Source organism: Plasmodium coatneyi, chromosome 5 (assembly GCF_001680005.1).
Source record: "Plasmodium coatneyi strain Hackeri chromosome 5, complete sequence".
NCBI lineage: Eukaryota > Apicomplexa > Aconoidasida > Haemosporida > Plasmodiidae > Plasmodium > Plasmodium coatneyi.
In genome coordinates, this window is record NC_033560.1 from 146858 (window position 1) to 173152 (window position 26295).

Consider the following 26295-nt stretch of genomic DNA (forward strand, 5'->3'; position numbering starts at 1 on the left):
CACACACACGGAAATCAAAATTGCAAAATAAGTGGCATGATTGGAACTGCAAATAATAGCCGTCCCCATTAAATTTTAAAAAATATATACAAAGTGGGGGGGGGAAAAAAAAAAAAAACATCCACATTTATTCATCCATTCTATGCGATAAGAAAGAAAGAAATTTCCATAATTTTCTCACTAATTGTATCCCTATTTTTTCTAGTGCAATTTTTCAATAAATGACATTTTAATTTTTGTCCATTTAATACACTTTTACACACCATACAATTTCCACAAGTCGGTCGCATGCCCAGTAAAGAGGCCCTCTCTTGTGTGTATAATAACCTAGACCGTCACATATAAGCCTTAAAAAAAAATGAATAGCGAAAATTCTTAAAAAAAAAATTGTCCAAAATGCCATATGAGGAAGCACTCTTGTTGCACATGTTATTAAATTTCGTTTTTTCCTTTTAAATTAAATATAAAAGTTCTAATTCATGGAGTTTTTCCAACTGTAGTAAATGCAATTGGGCTTATCAAAGCTTAAACAATTTCTCGCAGGTATTACTCTGCAAATTAACCTGTCTTTTCCTTAATACAAGACAAGCGCACAACCTTTTTAATTTCTTTTATTCCTTCCTTGGATGTATACCTCTTAATTCACGCAAACGATTTTTCCTTTTTTTAAAAAGAAAGAAAAAAAAGGATATGTTTACACTGGTGTAAACATGCATGTGTAAATAGTTGCGCGTCTTTTGCGTTCGTAATTGTCCTAAGATCTTAAGATACTCTTAAAATTAGCATGCCATAAAATGCAATTTTTTTTTTTTTTCCTTTTTCCTTGTTCAGTTGTACAATAATTACTGTTTTTCAAATCATTTTTTTCAATTTTTTTTTTTTTGTTACGCCATATCAAATTTTTTAATCATACAAATTGGATAAGTGAAAGCCAAAGGGTTTTCCTGTTAAGTGTATGTCCACAACAATTTAGGCTAAATCTTTGCAACAAGTTAACCATGCCCTTTTTGTTTTATTATTCCGGTGTATTGATACACATGTTGGGGCATTTCAATTAAAACATATTTGCATTTATGCGTTTACCAAGCGTGTGTGTTTTTTCCCCTTCGGTAACCTTACGCCGAGTGAGCCCCCACCCATGCGCGACTATGCACACCTTCTCTTTTCGTAATAGGACATATTTCACGACTTCATGCATCCTCCAGTGGGGAACTATCTTCCTTCTCATCATTTTTTATCTGTCCTTAAAAAAATTAAAATAAATCGCGTTGAAATGGAAAGGCCTTATTTTTACAGCGCTTTTGTCTTGTGATTATTTTTTTTTTTTTTTATTCATGCATTCTCATTTTTCTATTTCTTGTCCTTCCGATGGGTAGCACTTCTACCCCCCACTTATTATGTGAGTAAATAAATGATGAGTGCTATAGTACAGTTACCCCTTACATTACTCATGCGTTACTTTTAGTGTACTCTTCTGGAGAAATGTGTTACTCGATAAGCTTGTTTGAATGTGTATAAGCATAGTAGACATTCATTTTGACCCCTCTCTCATATGTTTATTTTATTTCTATTTTGTATTTATTATCAGTTTGTTCTGCTCACTGGGTGTGCAACTTGATGGTTCGCTGACTACCCTCTTACCCCCTATGGGCTTTAACGTCTAGCATAGCTGAATGAAAACGTTGACATCGCACTATGCCTACGTACCATTTTAGTTTTCCACCCCAAACATTTTAAGCAAATATTTTTTCTTTCATGTTGACTAGAAGTACCATATAAAAATTAACAAATAACAACAAAAAAAAAAAAAAAAAAAAAAATTTCCATCTTCGACAATTTGCAAATGGGGAAAGAACCACCCCACAGTGAAGGGATGCACCTCCCAGTTGCTACACATAAACGTGTTAAGAAACGACAAAGCATACAAAAAGGAAAACAGGGAAGACACTCCAAATGGGTAATCATTAAAAACAACTTCGGATTGCTATCCAGGTGGAACTCCCCTACACAAAGCACAAATGCAAATATGAAGACAAGTCAAGTAGACAAATATTTCTTTATTAAACCTAGGACATATTTCTGCGATATGCATGGACAAAAGTGTGCATGTTTGGACAAATGGAATGGAAATTTAGTTCAATTCGAACTTTCAACAAAGAGCGGCTCCAGAGAAACCGAAGAAAATCAAAGCGACGTCACCACTGGTGACGAAACGTATAGGGGTGCCACTAACAACTTCGCTCCCAATGGCGGCAAATTTGAAAGCCCTCTTTGTGACAAATCAAAGAAGGTGGGGAAAAATCCGGTGAAAAGAAGCTCTTCCAAAGTGAATGGATTCACAAAAAGGTACCTCCCTACCGAGGGAACCGCTGCATATAACACCGTCACAAACGCGGAAAATACAGGAAATGACCCCTTGTCCATTTTTAAAACAGAATCGGATAAAATTTTAGAACATATTAAAAAATGGAAAATGAAGAGATCCACTCTTTCCAAAAGGGGTCAGGTACCTGACTATGTGGTCGGTAGGGACATCCCTTCTCCAAGCGCGAAGGAAGTCGCCCCAAATTATGGGAACATCCTTAGGGACAAAAAAAGAAAGAAAAAAAAAACAGATACGTGTGCAACTTTGCCCAAAAAATTGGAAAACTTCCGCACTGGTGAACAGGCCCATTGCAACTATGCAAATGGTGAAAAAAAGGACTCTCCAAAAAATGAGGCACACATAGAAGGCAAGACAACGCAAGGGGGGATATCACATACAATGGCAACCCCCTATAATAATAACAAGGTAAAAAGATGTTATTTAAAAAAGGAAGAAATTTCTTTCAGTCAAAAGGGATCTTGTAATTTCAATCAGCTGGATGACTTCCACATTGTAAGTGGACTTACCATGGAGCGAAAACTGAATCTGCCCGGAGGTAACTGCCCCAGGCATAAAACTCCTTCTGATCTCAGCAGTTGCAGCGCTGGTGACAGGACCAACCCTGCAAACATACCTAGAACAGAAGGGTTGTACCAGAACGAGCAAATTAACCAACGAAAAAAAAGAAAAATTGACACCCAAAGTAACAGAAATGCATTAATTAACAAAACGAACAACTGCAAAGAATTGTTGAGTGGTTTTCCCGCTATACGTCTAAAGGGCGGCTCGGAAAATGACGCCCCTCATTCGAGCCAAATCTTTAGCAAACAAGTGAAATGTGTTTACCTACCCAAAGGGAACAACCAAGACATAGCTTTTGAAGGCGATCTGAAATGGAAAAATTATATTCTAACTAACAAAAGTGCAGACGCAAAAGGCTCCACTCAGTCAGAAAAACATAGCTATGACATTTATAAAGCGAAGGGGCGAAAATCAGACATCAAAGGATTTGGCACTCCATCTAACAACCTAAACTATGCGAAAAAGGTGATCAAAATAGGCACTTCACAAAATATTCAGCATAGCGCTACCAAAAAGTTAAACTCCGAAGAACTCACCATTGGAATGAAGAACATACAAAATGAACGTAGAGAATCCCAAAATAGAGAAAATGGAAATAAAAAAACTCTAACCGATGGGAAGGTGAAATTCGAACTGGGAAAAAGGAACACTCACTCACTGGATGAAGCTGCTAAGGCGACTCGAAGAAGCAAACAAAAAAAATATAATGACAACTCTGCTATTACTACAGAAGAAGAGAGGGGGAAAAAAACATCCAGAAAAGTCACAAGTCATATGACCCGCTTAGGGAAGACACCTGAATCCAATTTAGGAAAAAGATCCAATCATAATATTACTCTAAGACAAGAGAAAGGCACCTTCGGTGATGCCAACCCAACAAAAAGGGGAACTCCTGACGGGTCAAACAATTTACCTAAAAGGAACATGCTAACACACTCCAATGGGACAAAGGAATCAAAACAACTGAGACGAATTAAACAAATGGCTAGCACATGCAAAACGGCAGGTTTTACCAATAAAAATGTCCAAGCAAAAATAAGGGGAAAAAATAACCAAAGTGAGGTGAACAAAGTAAAGCCTACAATAAATGACACAGCCTTCCAACCATCCTGGGATGGGAAGCAAAAATTAGAGGAAAGGAAAGACGCGCGCCAGCCACCAAGCAAGGCAATCCACATAGACGCCAATAAAAACACAAAAGGAATTTTTAATTCCAACTTTACAGCAGCACCAATTTATAACATACTTTGCACAAATTTGAAAGTTCACGAAGGAATGACCGATTTTAACAGCCATACCAGTGGACAGTCAGAAAATTTTTCGCATGAGAAAACTTCACCATGCAGCAGCGGAAAGACAGAATATGCAAGCTCCGTGTCATCACCCGGTCACAAATCTAGTGAGTTTAGCATCGTGGAAGAAGGAAAAAAGGAGACACGCTCGCCGAAACGTCCAAATTATAAAAGCCATGAAACATTGCTATACGAACTGATACACACAAATGACAATAAAAGTAGAATCAAACAATTTATTGAGCAATCTGAGGGGCGTCAAAATGAATGCACAAATTTGTGCAGCCAAAATGCCACTCATAGAAGTGGAACAACTGAAGTAAACACTAACGATGTCAATGTGAAGACAAATCGAATGAATTCCCCTCCGGGGAAGTGTCACAACGAAGGCGCACCAAATGACCATCAAGACAAATCTCAAAAAAGCACTTCAAATGGTCAAAAAGAAGACCTAAGAAAAAGCCACGAAACTTTGCTATATGAATTAATCAACGAGAATGATAACAGAGTGAAAATTTTAAATTTCCTGAAACGGTCTAACGGACGAGAAATCAGTCCCAGCCAAGGATGCGATACGGAAGGGAATTACCCCAAACACAATGGGCACGAAAACGACCGTTTAGGGGAAGGAGCCGTTAAAATTATACCACACCTATTGGAGGCTCCACCTCCATTGTCCTCCCATTCAAGAAGCGTAAAGTCACCTACGACAAAATGTATACTGCCCAAATGGAAAACCACTCAACTGTGCAAAATGGTGGAAAACAAAAACGCTCCAATGTACACAATTCCGAGCAAGTACCACAATAAATATGCACCCCAGAAGAAGATCAAGGCAATGACGACTAAAATGCAAAGCACGAAAGAAATGAAGCAAAAGGGAAGCATCACAATAAATGACAAAATTAGAGGTGGATACAAATTGACGGCAAATAAAAAAGGGGAGACAAAACTGTCTGATGTGCAGAGCCATGATGCACCACATCAGGTAAGCAGTAAGAACCCCCACAGTAAAGGCACCTCCAAAGGGGAGCATACCCAGAGGAGGCAAATTGTAACAGAAAAAAGAGGAGAAAGGAACTATCTGATTTTCGCGAAATTGAAAAGTGGGACCACCAAACATGACATTCCGAAACGTCCAAAAAGTATAACTATCAAACTAGTTCATGCTAAGGAGAAAAATGAAAACAAGAAAAATATTCCTTCTAGCAATTTGATCATTAAAAAGCAAGTAGACAACAGACCAACCAAGAGCACACATGCAGGAGCTTCGTGGAAAGTGCCTATCCCTTCACACATGCAAATACGCCAATCCAAAATGGCGAAACAGAATGGAAGAATTACCAACCAAGTAAATATAAAAAAATGTCCCATCAGGCAAGAAGCTATCCCTAGACAAACTGAACAAAAAACGAAAGGGGAAATTCCAGAGGAACAAAAAAATAGTAAAGAAATTGCAGAAAGAACATTTCAAAGCGACAAAAAAAAGAGTGTCCAAGACGGAATCATAAAAATAGACCACACTAAACATAAGGTTAACACCATCACACATACAGGAGTAAAAAAAAGAAAGTTACTCTCTGGTGCAGAAGCTAACGCAAGGGTCAAAGCAAGGAAGGTGCAAACCGAAATGATTCCCAAGAAAATCAACATACAAATGATGACCACAAAATTGAAGAAAAAAATTGAAAAGAATGACCAAAGTGCCAATAATGAAGAAGGGCAAAGAGTGAACTCCGCTTCTGATGTAAAAGTATCGGCCAGCAAAGAGACGACCCCCTCAGTGGTGAACCCACTTAAAAAGGTGAATACAGAATGTATCCATATATTACTAGAAAAGAAAAACAGGACACACTTCACCAATCCAAAGGAAGAGGCCATACTGCGTCTGTTTAAAAAAGACGTTCAAAAAAATTCCCGCAATAAAGACATCCAAATGAGCTTCTCTCTTTATGTAAGCTCACCCGTTGTGAACCCTCCAATGGGACAACACCTGTATAGCGCATTCTCGAACAGAATGTACCATCTGCTAGACACTGTTCATCTGAACCAAGTTTCCCCCTCTGATGAATTAGAACAGAAAAAATTAGCAAAAAAACAGAACAGTATCTCACATGAAGGGGGAAATACCTATCTCTCATCAGCAGCACAAGCATTCACAAAAATGAAAACAATGCTTACCATTCATTTCTACCAAACGGAAGGGATCAACTCTGTAAGAAAATGCACCACTATGACAGTTCAACTTTTACAGTTCTATCAGTGGAGTGGTAAGAAGGCTAACCTGGTGGTAATGCACGGACAAACAGTATGCCTTAACAACGTGGAAGAGGTCAAATTGATGCACCAAGAGAAACCACACCTAGCAAACGTAGACACTGCTACAAAGGAAGAATGCAAAGAACCCTCCACATGGCTTCAAGCAGAAGTGCACTCGAACCACTACGCTGCGGGGAAAGTAAAAAACGAAGACATTAACACGGAAATCGTAGGATGGGAGAATAAAATTTCCCACAGTACTATATTCATTACAGTTCCACTTGTAAAATGGACCATAAAAAGTATTATCATGTCAAGAGAAGAGGGGAAAAACGCCCCATTCGAAGAATCAGAAAAGAAGATAGATCCTGCAAAAATTAGTGCAATGCATTATCAAATTACAACACTCGATGGGGACAATAAGCTGACTTCAGATAAAGTCCAGACAAAAAAAATGTGCGCTAACGTAGCCAAAAAAGGAAATACATATGTTCTGGCCAAAAAAGAAAATTATGAGCTGGGGAAGTTGCCAAGTGTCGATGATGAAAAAGGCAGAATGACATCAACATGTCTCACAGGCACGAATATAGAAGATCCGAAAAAAGATGTAGTTACCATAAAGGGGATTATACGTGAAGGATTCGCTGAAGGGAAAGGGACTCTAATGATTAAGGACCTAAAGGAGGGCTCTCAACAAATGGAAAACGGGAACCCGGTTCAGTTATCATATGAGAACCCATTCGAGCTGAAAAGTGGGAGCCCGGTTCAGGTATCATGTGAAAACCCATTCGAGCTGAAAAGTGGGAACCCGGTTCAGTTACCACACACGAACGATAATAAAATGACAAACCAAACCACGCAACCACCCAACGGAGACATCGAAAAGGAGATTTTCACAATCAAACAACTAATAAAGGAAATTCTAACAGAAATGAAAAACGGACTTGTGAAAGAAGCGAAGACGAAAAAATCGAAAAATTCTAAGAAGGAAAAATGGCGACTTAAAGGAGTTAACGGAAATGCTGGCATAAACAATTTAAATAAAAAGGGTTCAAAATGGAAAAAGGGAAAGGACACCTCCATTGAAAAGGTAAAAGAGAAAGACATAAATGTAACTGCCTCAGTTAGCAAAATGAAACTTCCCACTTTGGAAGTAGGACGTATAATGAATGCTCTGGAAAAGGATTGTGTAATAAGCATATCAACCGAGGAAGATGTGCAAACGTCTACTCGCGAAGTTACAGCGGTGTCGGATGTAAGCGATGAAAGTGAAGTCGTGGTGGGAGCTGAGTTAAGTGACGCTGATGACGCCATGATGCTGGAAGATGTGCTTTGCCGAAACGATGTTATTGTGGGGCACTCTGTTAGTTACAACAGCGCCTCTACGATGCTGGAGGACCTACACGACCAAGACAATGTTATGCTCATGGAAAATGCAAGTGAGCACATTGACGTCGTGGTGGTAGAGGATGTAGGCAGCGAAAATGCCCCCATCATGGTGGAGGACGTAGGTAGGGAAATATTCCCCATGATGGTAAATACGCCTAGTCAAACCGTCCCCCGCTTAGTGGACGATCTACAGGGAGAAATCGAAGTGCCAAATCTAGTAGATGAGCTCGTCTGCGGGTTGGAGGACTACAAACCAAGCAACGAAAACAAAATGGATGATGCTCCCTGTAGGGACGCAAAAAAGGAAGAAATACGTCAAGAAATTAAAAAGTTAATCGAAATGGTAAAAGAACTGAAACGAGAATACACGAAAGAAATGGAAAAGGAAAAATGCATGATAACATATTCAGATGAAACGAATGTGAACGCACAAATAATAGACCTTCCCTTTGACGAGGATCGGACCATGTTAGAGGACTCACCAGCGGGTATTTTAACCCTTCAAATGAAGGAGGAAAAAACAGAAAAGGAATTTCAACATGGGATGATAAAAGATCACGAAGAGGAACAGTCTTACCAACTGGATGTAAACAAAATAGCAACCACACTGCCCGAGCAAATCAACCTAAAACAAAAGTCAAAAAGTTGCAACGATTTGGAAAATTCCAAGGCGGATAACGCCACTACACATTCCTCAAGACCAACATGTACCAAAAGAAAAAACAGTCTGAACGAAAGGGTTAAACTAAAACTAATGATGCGACAGAGCCTTAAAATGGGCAATTCGAACGAGGCAAAAGTGAAGAAGAGGAAAGAAAAAGAAAAACTGAAGCAAATTTTAAAAGATATTTTGAACGCGGAAACGATTAGGATATTTCTTAACGATCAGGCTGCTGAAAATGATCTACACGAGTACCAAAGAAAAAGAAGCTCGCCTCATGTGAGAGCAGAACGGGAGTATGTGAACGCACCCGGGGAAGCGGTTACACGTGCAAAAGAGGATACGTGTGTCCATTCGCCCACAAAAAGTGTAAATCCCTTAGGTGATAACCCCCCATCGCCAAGTGCTAAAATACCCCAACTCGGCCAGGACATTTGTTACAAAATGGACCTGCACACCCTAAACGATCCCTGCGGCGAGATCCCCATCCATGGAAAAGAAACCGCAAAGGGGAAAAGACAAAATGAGAATTCCAGCACCATATCAGAAAGAAACGAAAAAATAAAGAAACTTATGAGCAGCAAAAGGGTAACATTAAACGAAAGTTTAGCCATGAAAAGAGCATTTTTCAATGCACAGAAAAAGGCGGGCACGGAAGACATTACCGATGATTTCTTCTGTTAATGCTCGTGATAGTACGCCAAGGTGACGATACATATATGTCCGGAGCGGGTAACACAACAGTGGGCAGTACGAAACATGCATTAGAGGAATAAAAAAAAAAAATAGATAAAATCTAAGAGAGAAAAAGAAAAAAGGAGATAAAATAAATCAGAATAAAGCGCACCTCGGCACTTACCTTTCTGGATCATATATTACTTCGCGCAAAAGTACCAGTCGTACGTGTACATTTAAGTGTAAACATAAATTTAAAAATACGTGTACGCACATTTATTTCTCCCATCGGGGGTCCCAACCTTTGCGAGCTAACACCCACTCACATGTATACACTTCCGCATGTTCGCATCGAATTACAAAAAAAAAAAAAAAAAAAAAAAAGAACAAACAAGATATGCGCATCGCGTACGTTTAAGAGGTGTACATATTATGATCGCCTGTCACAACACAAAGCGGAAGAGAAAAGGAAAGAAAAACTGCTAAATGTAAAGAGTAGCTAAACGGTTACAATTAATCGAACAAACAAACTAACAAACAAGCAGTCAAACAAGCAGTCAAACGAGCAGTCAAAACGATAAAGCGGAAAATACCAAAACCCTGAAACCTTTGCTAACGCAAGTATGTGTGCAGTGCAATCGCCCAGAGAAAAGAAACAAACGCGCCTTGTACACTCACCTACTCTGCGCTTAATCAGAAGAAAGGGGAGAAAAGGGAAAAAATGAAAAACCCGCTACTTCGTGAATGTGCATCCAAAACTGCATTAATAAGAGACCAAAAAGAAGAAAAAAAAAAAGAGCGTAATTGGTGTGAGCATACTGTATAAGGAAGAGAGGGAGGTAAAAAAAAGGGAACAACTCGTAGATAAGAAGCCCCCTCTAGAGATAGCGAAACAGCAGACGAAGAGAAGAACAAGTCGTGAACGCCACTAGCACCATCAACGCCGGTAACCGCCAACAATGGATACAACCCTTAGCGCCAAGAACCCCGAGGACACACAAAACAACAACAATGACAAGCACGCAAGCAAGTGTGCAGACCAGAGGGAAGAAAACTACGACGCTATGAAGGAGAGTGACACAACCACTCAGGACGAAGCAAAGTCCTCGAAGTATGAAAAGAACAAATTCGGGATCAGACTTTACGAGAACGACCTAAAGTACAGTGACGACATTCAGACGATCATAAAAAAAGTTATTAACGAAAAGAATATCCATTTTTTTAAAAAGTACTCCTCTTTCCTCCTTTACCTAAGCAACGAGGTGGAGTACATCGACATCGATGATCGGAGCAAACTACAGAAGAAGGAAGCCAATGATGAAAACACCAGAGTGTTTTTTAAAATCCAGCTGACTCCAAAAAATATGAGCATTATTTATAATATACTGGACAAAAAAATGATAGAAAAAATATTATCCTTGTGTGAAAATAAATATAAGAAAAGCAAAACGTCCGTCGGGTATGCAACAGATAAACAGGAAAATTACAAAATAACAGACTCCTCCAATAGAACAAGTTCTACAGTCTTTTTATACACAATTAGGGACCGATCCATGATTGAGCAAAACCAAGTAGATAACGAAAGCTCCATCGTCTACACAAAGGATGAAAGCATTATGGACTTGGAAAATACCATTTGCAATTTGGTTAAAATTCCATTATGCTACTTGGAACCTTTAGCCATTGTAAAATATGAGAAAAATAATTACTTCAATGTGCACCATGACGGGACCTTCAGAAGGGCTACTCTTCTAATATACCTGAACGATGTAGACCAAGATGGGGAAACCATTTTCCCTCATCATAATTTATCCATTAAACCCATTCAGGGGTCCGGTATTTTCTGGTACAACAACATCCCCGTGGAGGATGAGTATGCCATAACGTACTGCGTAAACAGAATAAATGAAATTTCTGAGCAGGAAAGATTAAAATCTGCTCAAAATGTGGAAGCCAGTGTGAATCCCTCCGCTAGGCTACTGACAACACCCACGGCATCTGCTCAACTTCCCCCTTCGGAAGTCCACCAGAGTGCCAATTCCACCACAACAAATATGATCACCACAAATCTGAACACAACAAATTTGAGCACAAACGGAGATGACCTCTCCAGTACCTACAAAAATCCGATCAACAAAACGGTGGACCTAATTAATTTTCTAAAAGATAAGTCCAACTTAGAAAAATTCTCCATCGATGTCATAAATGACGAACTGGGAAATATGTACATCGCTGACATGACTATGCTGCACAAGGCCAACAAAGTTTCAGATGAATACAAATATGTGATAAATTGTTTTTTCAATATTAATATAGTTAGGAATGTGTGAACGCTGGGTCTGCAATTTCGTGTGTGCATTTTTCCCCCCATTCTTTGAGGAGGGAGTAATCAGGCAGTTCCTGTTCAACATGTTCAACGTGTTCAAGCCGTACATGTGCTATACGGGGTGAACGTGGTACTTTTACACAGAATGAATACCATCAAGTGAACTAAAAAGAAGATAGCATTCCTTTTTTCCTGTTCAAACAGGAAACAATCGGGGCAGATGCACCGTCCCATGGAGCATAGCACCAATCGGGAAGTGCGTACGCGTTGGAAAAACACAACAAGGGGGAAAAAACAAACAAGCAACTTCGAAAAAAAAAAAAGCGGAAGAGTCCAAATGATTAAATAACGTTACTTAAAAATATTTATGACATACGCATACCAAAAGGACATTTCGCATTTGTGCACACACGCGTAATGTCCACGCGAACCCGGTTGGCATATCTGCTTGGGATTTAGCTTGAGCTTTTGGAAAACCAACTGGTCTCTCCCCCGTCGTCATTTAGTTTGCATTACACAGTATATTTTTCTCCCTCCTTTTTGCGATGTATTACTGCTGCATTTTCACGCAATCAGCTTTGTAATTAGCTTCGACCGGTGTGCAAAGGTGCAGACACGCAGATTACACCGCACCCGCGTTTGTAACGTTGCCCAAGGCCTATACCCCATTCCCCTCTAATTAAATCATTTGTGTATGTTTTATCACACTTTGTTTAACCATGCGGGGCTGTACGTCGCCTTGCGGTATTTTTCCCTTTTTCCTTTTTTTTTTTTTCTGTCTTATAATTAAAAACGTTTCATGATTTATTCATTCATACGTTTTTTGCACTTTTCCTTTTTTCTCCTTGTGTGCATGTCGCGTATGAATTTTTTTTTTCCCGCCATTCGGGTTATTTATTTATTCCCCATCAAGGGGTAAGTTTATGCCGTGACCCGGGTGGCAGCGCGAATTGGTTGTCCCCCCCTAATACGACTTAACAAAAATTTGTCGAATCTCCTAACTGTTTTACAAGGCCCTTCTTACGATATCTAGACGATTATGTAAGAATTGCCACATCATCGGGTGTAATTCCTAATGTACAATCTACGAAAAATGGGAAAAATTGAAAAAAATTGTTAGGAATAACAAACCATTACACGTGGGGGTGATCTACATTTGTATGAACTGCACTCTTCACCAGTAACAACAAGGGGGGATTGTTTGAACTAGGTGTGCACTTTACATTCCACCATCCGTCATTATGCACGTAACGATGCAGGTGTATGTGAGTTAACTCCCCAAGAATATGCACATGTCCCATTTTTCGGACACCTCTCCTTACCGGCTTCAACGTCTCTGGTTTTATCTTGTGGTGCAGAATATTCTTATCCACATCCTCGTCGATTTCACCAATTAGGGTTCTAAGAATGGGGGAAGGAAAAAGCAGCACATGTAGCGGTTGCAAAAGGGGCGATGCTACACAAAATGGAAGAATGGTCCAGTTCGAGCTGGCCACCTTCCTGACAAGGCATTTTTTCCAAATTACACTGTGTCTCCTCGTATGATGTACAGGCCCAAACTTATTTTCTCCAGCGATTCTTTGTAAATCCTCTCGTAGCAATTGCCAAGGATGATGTTGGTCGTCTGGTCGAAGCCTTTCAGTTTGCCAGTAAAAATTCGACTATCATTGGTTATGACTAATATTTCATCTGCATTAGGGGAAAAAAAAAAAAAAAAAAAAATGTAACACATTTGGAGCAAACATATTTGTATGTTCCCCCATTGTTATCTACCCATTTGGGGATTTTTCCGTTTCCCCCTACTTTCTAAGTACGATTCGATGTTTATAGACGTCATGTTTGTGCAATTGTGTGGTTTTCCGATGGAAGGGTGAAGCTTAATGCCGTGGGGATAAGTACAGGTTTAACACTTCTACAACCCAAGGGAGGGAAGTCACCACAGTAGGAATGTTCCAGAGATGTGCTTTACAGCTGTGCATTTACATACGTGGGGTTACTTTCCCAACCCTATTTTCTGCTCTGCCAACTTGGGTTCGAAAAATCTTCTTCCACGTTCTTCCGATTAAGCTAAACAACTTCGTTACTTCCGCCAAGCTTCACCTTCACTATCATCAATAAAGCAATCCTTCGTAATGTTACGTTTACGAGTGAATATAAATCCCGCTGGATTTTTCCGCCCTCGTAAAAGTAACAGACTCGGAGACGCCCAATGTGTTGCAGTTCTGATATGAACAAGATTGCCCCTTCAACTAGTTTGAAAAGGTGTTCCCAATTTTAACAGAAAAAAAAAAAAAAAAAAGAGTTAACTCTCTTAAAATGAAAAACATGTGCATACTCGCATACAAATATGTATATTATTTTTTGCATATTTCTTCCCACATGCTACATACAATTTTTCATTCATTTTTCACGTTTTATTTCGCTCCTTTTACCTTTATTTGCACTTAGAAAAAAAAAAAAAATTTTTATTTTTTACATTAAAAGGGTTGACCATTACGCGGTTTCCTCACGCACATATTCGGACGCAGCAATTTGCAAAATAGAAAAAGGTTCGCCCCTTTTCCTCCACAAGGTAAACATAACATCGCACAAAAAAGTCCAAGTGGGTGCTGGTCACCCTCCGAAGAACAATTACCATTTTCACCCTATTACAACGTACACACTTTAATTAGTCACATGGAAGGGGACGGATTCCCGCCCCCACTTCAGGGAGACTTATCACAAATTAAGCAACGCAGCATCTGCACATGCGGGCAACGTTTGGCAAATTTCGACTGTGCAAGACCTACTCCATCACCCCAAATGTATCGACAGCGTACTGGCTTACCCCTCTTCATGTAGGAGCCCCATTCGAATCAGTTTGCAAAAGGGAGTCTCAACTGTGACTCCGTTTGGGGGGTAGCTGACAAGAGAGACGCGGAACAAAGGGCGAAACTAACTGCGCAGTCTATTTCTTTATATATATATATTTTTCTATGCATTAGAATGTTTGTTAAAATGGTTTGTTACACAATACGCGTGGTTCAAAAACGTGTTCACTAAAAATGTAGGAACGGGAATACAGCTATCACTCCACGTGTGCAAAAGTGCAAACATGACGCATTGCAAACCGCGCAAGAAAACACAACTCCATACGGTAAGGATGCTCCAATTGAACAAAATATGGCGCAATGAATGGAAAAAAATTGCCACAAAAAGACGGGCACCAATTTGCGAGGCGTCTAAAAATGTACACGCACGCATAACATAACTTGAATTGTGCAAAAAAAAAAAAAAAAAAAAAAAAAAAACCTACAAATTCTTAGGGTTGATTAAAATATTAGAGCTAGCTGGAAAGTAAGTAACATTTTTAGACTTACTTAAATTCTCGGCTATTTCTTTAGCAGCTTCTAACTTCCTAATTTCAAGTAAACTATTTCCGTACTCCTTAACAGCTGAAGAAATTAACTTAGCTGCCTCCGCTTCTCCCTGCGCTTTAATAACAGCGGCAATTTTCTCCTGTTCAGTTTTAGCTACAACAAACTTCACTCTTTCACTTTCTTGCTGAGCCACCTGCTTATCTTCGATGGCCTTTGCAAATTCTTTCCCATAACTCAGGTGTGTAATGGCTACATCGTCCAGAAGGATATTAAAATGTTTGGCTCGTGCCGTGATGCTTTCTCTGATTTCCTTCGAAATTTTATCTCTTTGGGTCAGAAGGGATTCTGCATTGTACTTTGCAACAACTGCCTTCAGCACTTCATTCCCTATGGATGGCAAAACACGCTCATCGTAATCTGGCCCCAGGGTACTATGTAAGTAAGGCAACTGCTTTGTGTGCGGTCTGAAGAGTAGCCTCAAACTAAGGGTAACAATCTGTAGGTCTCTCGTTCCCGTCGTCGTATTTATTACCTTGGGCTTCATTTTTATGTCATATATGTAGGGTGTTTGGAACCATGGGATGTAGAAGTGGCTTCCTTCTCCGTAAGTATTTTCGCTTACTCCTCCAAACCGATTAAACATCACGCACCTTTCTCCTCCATCCACGTCGTAAATGAAAGTGTAAGGGATTAAACTCAGCCCCCCCGCTACTACACTCAGCCTACCCACGGACGACAGCAGTTTTTCCATTTCGCAGAAGGGGGGGAGGTGCGGAAGGAATTATATATTGACCAGTGAAGGCGTGTTAAGATAGAATTGGAGCGGCAGTTGGATGCCGAAGCGTGTAAAAATGCCAACGAATATTTACTCGAGATCCCTCCACAAGTTGCTTCATTAATTTGTACAGGTGAAAGAGCTAGGGACGGGTACCCCCCTCTGCCGATTCGGTAAATAAACAACTGTCGCAATTTCAACGCCTACAATTTACGTGCGAATTTGTATGCAATACATCTACTGTGAGTACACGCTTCTTTCTGTGTTACAATTATGCGCATCGAATCTACAGCGCCATTAATTACACTGTTGCGTGGGGTTAACAAAAAAAAGAGGTAATTAAACCATGGGTGGTTAAGATGGATAATGTGAAATGTTATTTTTAAGGCGGAAATAACGTCATATGGGGGGAGTGCGCAAAAATTGCAGAACCATTTTTACCGTTGTTACATAATGTGGCGTGGCGCCCCTGAAATAACCGCTAAAGAGCAAAGAGGCGAAACGGAAAAATTGCACGTAAATATATAAATGCCTTTTTTGTGCACTGAATACATAGGGCATACGCAACATGGTGGAGTCGCCTTCCTCCAAACTAATCAACTCACAACAACACAATTTTTTTTCCTCCTATTTTTAACACCCCACTGGGGCTATTACCATTTGGTACGTTTAAAAAAAAAAGAAAAAAAAAAACATGCGTTGGTTGAATGTACGTATGTGTTTGCATGTGGATACGCATCCTGCCAGTTAAGGTTAAAAAAAAAAGTTATGCTGTAGGTGGGGGATCTTCTCCCACTGTGGCCAAATAAAAATCGAACAAGTGGCGAAACGTGCCTTGCGGCGTCTTTACTCTTTATGTGGCTACTCACACATAAGCAAAAATGACCGGAGAGGGTGTATAACTTTGGGATGGGACTCCCCCCCACACACGTCCGCCCTCTTCTTTTTCCCCTCCGATGGGTTATCATTTTAAATCAAATAAAACAAACAAAAAAAAAAAAAAATGAAACAATATTATAAAATGAATAAATTTCGAGCCAATTAATTAACAAAATTATGCAGAGAATAAAAAAAAGGGGGCGGCACCCAACAGGGTCAAATTAGCGACATCTTCTCCATCACATGTCGGCTTGTGCTACGCTCCTGATTTAATCCCTCTGGTTCATCGGATTGTCGGGCGACTTCTTAAACTGAAAAAATGGAAGGTGCGAATAGCGCATGCAAATTTGTTGTCACTTGATGAACGCCACGATTGGAAGTCCACTCGGACGTGCACTTCCGTCTATCCATGTGGACACACATAAGTGTGATCAATTAGAACGAGAGCCGTCCCATGGACAGAACGAATTAACCGTTCTGTCGTAATAATCATCCCTCCAAAAAAAGAAAAAATGTGTACCTGCTTCCACAATATTTGCTTAAATTGTGACAGTTTCAATCCCTTGTACTGCTCCTTAATTAGCGGCAGATTTTCCTCCTCGAATTTTTTATACGCCTGGTAAAATGAAAAAAAAATGGCCAATCATAAAGCATCGTACGTTTGCATGGTACCAAATGGACAAAATAGTTCTCCCTTTTTTGTGTAACTATGAAAGAAAAAAAAAAACGGAGAAGGCACATTTTCCTCTTCCACTTACAACTTTCACTTTTTTGGTTCTTTCAAATGAGACATTGTCCAACGCAGAAATGACGTTATCGATTCCGGTTGCTAAGGGGAAAAAAAATAAAATAAAAAAAATGATGCGAGGACGGGAAACAAAAAGTAGCATAAATAGATACGTCCCTTCCAGCCATGTAAACCACACCGTGGACTGGGCAAAATTGCACAGTTACAAAGAAGGGTCTCTCCCCCCTCGATGAACATCCCCAATATATATATGCTTTTCTGCTTTTCTCGGAAGTATGCCCCCCCCATTGGCGCTTACCATTTATATACTCATCATAGTCGTTAATCTCGTCCCTCATGATGTGGTTGATGTTGTCCTCCAGCTCCATCTCGTGCACATTAAGATTATTCTAAAGAACAAAAATGGGAAGAAGCAACGTAAACAGAAACATAGAAAGGTGAAACGTGGCACAGTGTGTGTCATATAACACCCTGGTAAATGGCTACGTGGGTTCACGCGCTACAGATTACGATTGGACAATTTCGAGCTTATGTGCCCCCCTTACCTTCTTCTTCTTATCCTCCTCAATTTCTTTCTTCTTCTCCTCGATGAGCCTTTGCAAGATTTGCGCCTGGGTCACCTTGGAATTGGTTGCTTTCTGCGGGGTGGGAAAAAGAAAAGTGGGCATAATATGAAGAAGTAGGACGTAATAAAAAGACGTGCAAAGGCATAAAGGAGCAACTATACCCATAATGGAGTTAACACAATCAGAACAATTGAAAAAAAAAAAAAAAAAAAAAAAAAAAAAACACAATTCGCATTGACCAAACTGCAACAAAGCAGCTTAAACGCTTTAAGAAAAAAAAAAAAAATTTCGTTGAGACACATTTCCCGCAAATAGACTTACACTTTCTTTGTTCGACTTGAGTGCCTTTTCTTCTTCTCCGTATAATTCCCTTAATTCTTTTTTCCTGTCAAGTTTCTGTTGTCTTTTATTTTCGGCTTCCATCTGCGAGAATAGAAAGAGGTAGTGCATTTGAGGGGCAGAGACCAAACAAAGGAAAGCTACCAACCTTGGAAAGAAAAAAAAAGTTTGGCATGTCAATAACCACACAATGGGTTCGGTGGGGCGGCCTTACCTTCCTCTGAATTTTGGCCTGGGCCTTCTTATCATCGTCCTTCCAGTATTCATCCAACTTCTTCTCCTCCTCCTCTTTCTTCTTCTTGTCTTTTTCCATTTTTTTTCGCATCCTGGCTTCTATCGCCCTCGAATTTCCGGCCCCCCATTGCGGCATCTTCGGAATATCCTTCTTGGGTAAGCAAACTTGGAGACTCAAAAAAAACTCACAAAAAAAGTGACAATTTTGTAAAGAAGCACAAACTCAGCAAATTTGTTCACTCCAAGTGTGCGCTAAAATTGACTTGAAAAAAATTTTAATACATAATATACCGTTAACATACATGGCTGTGCAACATTTGCCCGCCAGCCTCAGAATCATCTACATTTATATATATGCCTTAAGGAGAAATGAAAAAATTTCCCTGCTCTCCTTTTCGAAATTGCAAGAAACGTTGAAATGGAAATTTTTTCATTGATAATTTTTTAATATTTTTTTTTTTTTTTTTTTTAAATTGTACAATTAGCTGCAATTCATAGCAAATCCGTTTCGGATAAAAAAAGTGACGTGTTGGGGAGGGCAACATGCTCCCGTTTAGGCCGCTCTCAATTCGAGGCTTGCGCTATTCCAAATATAAGGCATAGGGTGGGCGGTTATAAAGTCGCACGTTATACGGAAAACGTATGCCGCACTTCATAGACTCATGAGCATCCTTTGTAAACATTTTTGCGTACGCCCACAGGATCGATTAACCCTGAAAATAGGGGAAATTTATCACCTCTGAAAAGTTTAACAAAATTAGTCACCTTTGACAGGCATTCCACCCACCCTGTCGTAAAAATGAAAAAAATAAAAACGACCATGATGATGCGCAGATGGTGGTGACAACACGTCACAGGAGGAACTGTGCTCGCCAACTGGCACAACCCCTTACACGTTAGATGAACTACCTTCCCGTGCAACCAACTATGGCCATCTGTAGATCTATGAGAAGGCCCGTGAGCAGTTTAATTTTTCTCCCCCCAGAAAAAGGACTGCCCCCTGCGGAGGAATATCCCCACACCATCTTGACTACACCAACTTCGCACAGAAAAGTGAACAATTTTACGTGAAAAAAACAAGGGGCGAGTTGCGCCGAGAAATGTCGCCAAGGAGACAACGCGCTATGGCTGTTCATAAGGGAAAAACAAAAAAAAAAAAAAGACGGGCCAAAAATAAATAGCCAAAAGGTGAACAAATTACACGTACAACAGGGGATCGAAATTACGCCTCCTAACTGGAGAGCACGTACCCCCCACGAACCACCGCTACACCACGAACAACTCAACACTAGCGGATGAAAAAACATTGACGTTGTTTTTTATCTTGGTCTTGCGTTTGATTAGCACGCTGGGCAAAGTGACATATCCGTGCGCAAAAATAATAAAGGACCATCTGACCCTAATGGATTGATACGGAAGCAGAATATTCTTCATTATCCTACCCCCTGTTATAATATACGTCTTCTTGCTAGATTCGTCATTCTTACCGTCGGACATGTAGTTATCCTGATCAATTAAATCTTCCAAGTTGTCTGATGAGAGTACAGACGAATCGGAGCTACTTCCGGATGTATTATTACTATTATAGTATTCCTGCTCACTCTTTAATTTGAATTTGTGCACCTTCTTCCTACTCTGTATGCTACTGGGTCCATCCCAAAGGCTCCTCATGACAACACCTTCTTCCTTTCTTTTCCCCCCTTGATTACGCCCACCCCTCTTCCGGTCGTACAAAAAAATTATAACTTCCTCGGTGATATTCGTCTCATTAGTAATGACCGATTCAAGGACAAAAATTTCGTTGCATTTTGCCGTTCTTTCGTAAAGGAGGTCTATCCTTATTTTGCTTTTCTTCGCGTCCTTCAGTGGGGGATAGTGGTTCCCTTCGCTGCTACACATTCTGTTTTCCATCGGATTGGCAGGTGGCACCTTCACCTCAAGGGTACGGGTGACATTCTTCCACATTCTGTTAAACGGGAAAAAAAGTTTCCTAACGTTCAAGTGGTACTTTACCATAATGCCACCCCCTTCTGGATTGTTTTCCTTTACAATGTTGCAGTAGGTACTCTTGTGCGTTATCTCCACGGTACCTTTCAATGTCCCTCCCCTTATTTCTTCAACGATGATTCCATGCGCGTTGTTGTTGTGTAGGTATAGGTAGTACTGCACTCCGTCGTTCCTCCACCCGGTGCTTGTCTCTTCCTTCTTACGATGGTTTACAAGTTGCACGTCACTTTGGCAGTCCTTCGGTGTGGACGTTGGCGTGGAAACCTCCTCCGTGGTGCCCCCATTCATACTATCCCCTTTTAGACCCCCGTTTTCTTCTTCTTCCTCTTCAGTGGCGCCCCCTCCATCACGGCCAATCCTCGTGACCATCGTTATGACAGATGGCTCTAGGGAATACCTCCCTGGATACTTCAGCTGGTCCTCAAATTCGGCGCTTTTAAAGGAAAAGTCAAAAATGACATTCACGTGTTTGCTCCCCCGGGTTGGATATACAAGAAGTGGGACACACATCACCTTCTCCTCGACGTCTGCATAAAAGGGGAAATCGCTTCTTCCCCTTTTCCTTCCATACGACATGCAGCACTGGTTGCAGAAGTTGCTTCTGCCATACATTTTTTCCCCCGCATCAACATGTTTTCCTTCCTGTTCCACTTGAAAAAAGAATAGATCCTTTTCTGGCTGGATTAACTTGGAGTCCACTTCTGCACTGGCACGGTGCGATAGCAACTCGTGAAGGGTCTCATCCATGACCAATTCTTTCACTTCCTCCTGGTTCATAAATAGCCCCGGGTTATCCCCGTTGGACGTGCGGCCACTATTACTATTATTGCAGTTGCTACCATCACTATTATCGCAGCTGCTACTATCACCACCGCTGCAATCATTGCTACCCCCGTTCACCAACCTGCATACCTCCTCGCCCCCGCCAAAAAACGCAACCCTTTGACCTCTACTGACCTGCCGCACCCCCACAACATTACCCTCCCTGGTCAACGTATAAACAAGCAAATCATTCTCCCCCTCAAAGTTATATGAAAAACGAAACTCAAAACTTTTTACATATTTAGAGTACCTCACAAAAATATACACGGGGTTGTATTCGTTTAGGTATAGAACATCGTTCCCACAGTGTACGAAATAATGCACATAATTGGACAGTGCCTTCTGAAGAAATTTACTCTTTCCGTTTGGTACAATTTTGTTCCTATAATTATTTAGGTACACTCCTTCCTTCAATTTGAAAGAATTTAATTCTTCCCTTCCTTCTTTTACGACTCTCATTTGGAAGATTTTTCTTTCCTCTTTTTTTGGTTCCTTCGGAGGTGGTGTGATAATTACCCCGTTGGTAGTTTCCCCAGACGGAGTATCAATCGTAGCATGATTTATGGTCTCTTTCTGTGCAGATCCTTCATCGTCTGCGTTGCTTACATTGCTTACATTGCTCACCTTGCCTACCTTGTCTACCTTGCAGGGTTCATTGTTCAGCGGAACTCTCTCGAGGAACTTCTCCCTCAGAATGGATACACTAACTTGCTGAATTCGCATCCGAACAATGTTCGAAGAAATGTTCAAATAAAGATCCACGTAGTTTACTTCTACTTCTTTTTTCCCCCCCCCAGGTAAAAAAAAACTCACTATGTTTTTTTCCCCCAAGGAGAACCCCTTCCAGGGGGCGTTCTCAGGTGAGTCATTCCTACAGTGACGATCCTGAATGAGCACACCCTCCTTCTCTATGCAGTCCAACACACTTTTCCCGTTCACCTCCGCTGTAGCAAAAATGACTCCATCGAATTTATTAGAAAAGGTTAACTGGTACAAGGACAAGTGGCTGTCCATAGAGATGCCGATAAAAGGTAAAAAGGGGAAATCTACGTGGGTCCCGTTTTTTATTTCTAAAAAGGAGGATATCCCATTAGGTTTAATCAAACAATATAACTTTACGCAGATGTTTCGTATCGATATAGTGGGTGGTTCCTCGGGAGGGGGGACCCCTTCTCCTTTTATGCTTTCAAAATACTTAACGAAAAAGTCACAAAAAATTTTCTCTTCTCTTTTTTTCTTGTTCCTTATTAGGTCGTTTAAATACTCGAAGCATATTTGGAAGAACATGTGTTCGTACTCCTTGATGTTAAGCGGTTCTTCTTTCGGGGGAGATCCGTCTTCGACGCTTCCCCATTTATCCGGGTGTAACAGGTGGCCCATGCAACTCAGCGTAAGAAGCAACATGGGTTCGTGCGTATGTGAGTTACTGCGGGGAGGGGAAAAAAAAAAGACAAAAAAATTAACACACAAGGTGGGATCGAAAATGGGTGCACTGGACAGAAATGCAGATCAGCGGATCACTTCATCGGACGAAGCAACAAAGTTAGGAAGCCACCAACGTGCGATGCAGATAATGTGCAATGTCGCTATTCCTTACCGAGTGCGCTCATAGCTCCGCTTCTCCGATATCACCCTCAACAGGGCGTGCAACTCGCCCAAGGGACAGATCCCCTCCCTCAAGGCGTTCTCACTGATTGCACTAAAAACGGAGGAATCCTCCCTGCTGCCATAAAACGACAGCAACAAGTAGAGACAAAAGCGATAATTCCCCCGTTCGTAATAAATCAGACACAAAAAATAAATGACCAGTCGAAACAAATTGCTAATCTGCTTGGTGCTAATGATGACATACATTTCGATCAGAAAGTTTAGGATAAAGTCCTGTAAAACTGAACCCTGGCACATCTTAAAATAACTCTCAAATTGGGTGACAGGAGAAAAGGCCTCGACTATTTTGTCCCTCTTCCTGCGTGCCTTCAACATGTAATACACGCAGAAGCAGCAGTACATCCCATACAACACTGTATCCCTTAGGTTCATGTTCATGTTTTTTACAATTCTGTAAAAATAGAGGTAGATGCAGGATAGCAGGTTGTAGTATAGGTACTCCTTCATCGTGAGGTCGTACAGGAGGTGGGCATTCTCAATCGTGGGGCGATTTTCTTCCCCATTTGGTGCGTCTACTGTGAAATTATCTGAACACTTCAAAGAGGTAATCAAATCAGAGCAACCAGTTATGCCATACATGGAAATGACCTGCGAAAGTCTCCCCACAACATTGGGTATATCTCCTACAACCTCCTCATCATTTCCACCATTCTTAGCATCCTCCATTTCTCCCCCCTCCCCCCGCATTAGTGCCAAGTAAATGATCTTATTATGCGTATAAATATGATGAATAGCCTTTTTAAAATCTTTGAAAAATAAATATATGTATATCATCCGAATACTGACTGAGTTGAAAAAAATAACATACTTGAAAAAAGTGTGCTTGTCAGGAAAGGTATTTTCCCCTGCATGTTCATAAAAGACTTTACATAGGTTCACGTAAATCTTCATACTTTCATCATACCTTTCTAGGATTTCTAAAACATATGCCTTTTTAAAATTATAGTTAAAAAAAGTGAGTATGTTTTGTCCACTTTTCCTCTCAAAGCTGACTATGTGTTGCTTAAAAAAGGCATTAATACAATCCCTCAGAAGATTTTCTAACTTTCTTATTTTGTTATGTATCTCCTTCAGCCCTAACGTGATAAAAATGGCGCTGATATTTTTAGAATTTAGCTGGCTAATATATTTTATGTACTCCTCCGTGTTTTGTGTATTTTCTGGTAGAATAACCAGCACAATGATTTTGCAGATTTTTTTCCTCCTCATGATTATTGCGTTTATTTCTTCTATTCGCTCCATCAGGTCTTTGTTCACTTGGCTCATGAAAGCTGCGTTCTGCACGCAGGGGTAGGTGAATTGGGGTTCACCCGGTTGGGAGGGGTCCACCTGGTTGGGGTTCTCCAGGGAAGGACTATCTCCAGTTGGGATTTCCCCAGTTGGATTATTGCCAGTTGGATTATTGCCAGTTGGAATTTCCCTGTCTTCCCCCCCCTCATTAGCAATCCCTTGCCAGTCCACGCAAAATATCACAACAGACGAAGCCACCTTCATCTTTTTCAGCCAATCGTGCATCAGCATGGAATGTCCACCTTCCTCCTCACCCCCATCTGCCCCCTCACTCGCGCAAGAATTTATTTTGTGAATTCTGCCATAATCGTAGCTGCTTATTTTCACATTCCTGTCCTTCATATTTTGCTTCAAATTTTCTATGATCTCCTCTTTTATGTCGTCATTAAGAATTACGCTAACGTTTACACTTGCCCGCTCGTAGATCTCCTCATCGTACAGCTCCATCTTACCTCTCTTCTTAAGTTCTTCCTTTCGGGTAACTGGAGCTGGGTACGCGCACCTTCACGTGTGGGTTCACGCATGGGTGATGTGTTCTCGTCTGCCTTAGCCGGTGGGGTTCTTCCATATGTGTGCACGTTCGAGCGTGTGGCCTCAAAACGATCCCTTCAGTTGTGACCCCGGCTGGCTACACAAATCGGTATCCCTCCTCTTCCCCATATAGCCATGACCACAGCGGCTGCGAAGATCACCCCTACTATTACCACGGCTACTTCTATCGCTACTGTGTGTTTTAACTTGTTGGCACTCCCGATTTTATCAGCCTTCTCAATTTTTCAAATCGCAGCTTCCCCATCAGAAGTTCATCCGCCCTCATCAGGTAGGTATCCCCCTTACGTGTTGCTTTTTTTTTTCTCTTTTTTTTGTTATTTGTTACACTTAAAGGAACACGGAAGAGGGTAGAGCTCATTAGGAAGGCTCGATCGACGGGGGGTCCTCCCATATTATACTCCCCCGTTTGTGCACGAAATGAAGCACGTACTTTAATGTGCTGTGGTGCTGAGGCGATCACAAGTTTACACGTTCATGACTACCCGCTGCGACCATTTCCGTGCGTCACCACAGCCCCTACTTAGCGCACACTTGACTCTTGTGACGCGCAAACCATTATCCTATTTTTTTTTTTTTTTTTTTTTTTTTTTCTACACTATATGGGGGGAATTCCCCTCAATCAGTTGTTAGAATCCCTGAGGGAGGTGCCCCGAAATTGTTCCACATGGTAGGCGAACTGCTATTCTAATTCGCACCCCGATCTAGCCTGTTCGTGGTTATTCATGTATAGCAGCAAATTTTACCCTTCTCCGATGCGGCTCCAATGAATCCTGAATCGCCACCCCCTTTTTAGTGAGTATAAAAAGGAGGCGGAGGACAAATTATCTGATCTGCACCCATTGTCACCTAAAAAATGACACCACCTTCAACTTAAAAAAAAAAAAAAAAAAGAAAGTAGGCACACCCATTCTTAAGATAACAGTTCCATTGGTCATCCTTTTTTAGTTAAAGTTGAGACGAACAAAGTGTAAAAGCAAAATATTTACCAGCGGGACCTCACGTGTGCAGCACCTACATCATTCTCAAGTGAAATTCTTGTACATAAGGTGACAGGTTTGCTTGCTTTGTTTCGCACCTGCAGAGGAACTCACATGTGATGCTCCTGGATAAAGGACAGCAGCGGGGGAAGTTTTCCAATGGCGCAGACTTCCATCCACATGAGTCTTTGTGTATACGGAGATCATCACCGTGTCCACCATTCGCGGAACACACAAGAGGGCCATATTTTGGAATCGACTGCAGAATATTCGGTAGTTTAGTTCCACCAGTTGCTTTTCCTTAGGAGTTACCTCCCCCTTGTGATGTGTCACCCGTGCGGGTATGTTCATCAACACAAAATGGACGCCACGTTTACTAATTATGGGCGGACGGATCGACGGACGCACATGTGTATGTTCCTTCCTTTTTTCCCGTCCCATTCTCCCATTTTTGCATTTAAGAAAAAAAATGGCACAAATCGGACAAAAAGCGAACCGTGTGCGTGGATTTATTTTTTCCCCAGTTTTAC

General features: G+C 40.9%; 6 protein-coding genes across 6 annotated transcripts; 2 read left to right on the forward strand and 4 right to left on the reverse strand.

The window, feature by feature from the left end:
- Positions 1–1873: 1873 nt before the first annotated feature.
- Positions 1874–9232, forward strand: PCOAH_00010040 (Uncharacterized protein; the record flags this gene model as incomplete). Its single annotated transcript, XM_020057813.1, has 1 exon — positions 1874–9232. The coding sequence occupies one exon, from the start codon at positions 1874–1876 to the stop codon at positions 9230–9232; it is 7359 nt and encodes a 2452-aa protein (XP_019913363.1).
- Positions 9233–10182: 950 nt separating this feature from the next.
- PCOAH_00010050 (Uncharacterized protein) lies at positions 10183–11553 on the forward strand (the record flags this gene model as incomplete). Its single annotated transcript, XM_020057814.1, has 1 exon — positions 10183–11553. The coding sequence occupies one exon, from the start codon at positions 10183–10185 to the stop codon at positions 11551–11553; it is 1371 nt and encodes a 456-aa protein (XP_019913616.1).
- An 875-nt stretch (positions 11554–12428) lies between these two features.
- Positions 12429–13816, reverse strand: PCOAH_00010060 (U6 snRNA-associated Sm-like protein LSm8; the record flags this gene model as incomplete). Its single annotated transcript, XM_020057815.1, has 5 exons — positions 12429–12633; positions 12872–12950; positions 13076–13238; positions 13353–13649; positions 13675–13816. The coding sequence occupies 4 exons, from the start codon at positions 13384–13386 to the stop codon at positions 12622–12624; spliced, it is 288 nt and encodes a 95-aa protein (XP_019913585.1).
- Positions 13817–14840: 1024 nt separating this feature from the next.
- Positions 14841–15659, reverse strand: PCOAH_00010070 (Prohibitin; the record flags this gene model as incomplete). Its single annotated transcript, XM_020057816.1, has 1 exon — positions 14841–15659. One exon carries the CDS (start codon positions 15657–15659, stop codon positions 14841–14843), a length of 819 nt encoding a protein of 272 aa, XP_019913550.1.
- Positions 15660–16831: 1172 nt separating this feature from the next.
- PCOAH_00010080 (hypothetical protein) lies at positions 16832–18585 on the reverse strand (the record flags this gene model as incomplete). Its single annotated transcript, XM_020057817.1, has 7 exons — positions 16832–16873; positions 17083–17178; positions 17321–17391; positions 17609–17699; positions 17856–17948; positions 18198–18299; positions 18430–18585. 7 exons carry the CDS (start codon positions 18583–18585, stop codon positions 16832–16834), a joined length of 651 nt encoding a protein of 216 aa, XP_019913519.1.
- A 1130-nt stretch (positions 18586–19715) lies between these two features.
- Positions 19716–24683, reverse strand: PCOAH_00010090 (Uncharacterized protein; the record flags this gene model as incomplete). Its single annotated transcript, XM_020057818.1, has 2 exons — positions 19716–22704; positions 22876–24683. The coding sequence occupies 2 exons, from the start codon at positions 24681–24683 to the stop codon at positions 19716–19718; spliced, it is 4797 nt and encodes a 1598-aa protein (XP_019913481.1).
- Between the last annotated feature and the right edge of the window lie 1612 nt (positions 24684–26295).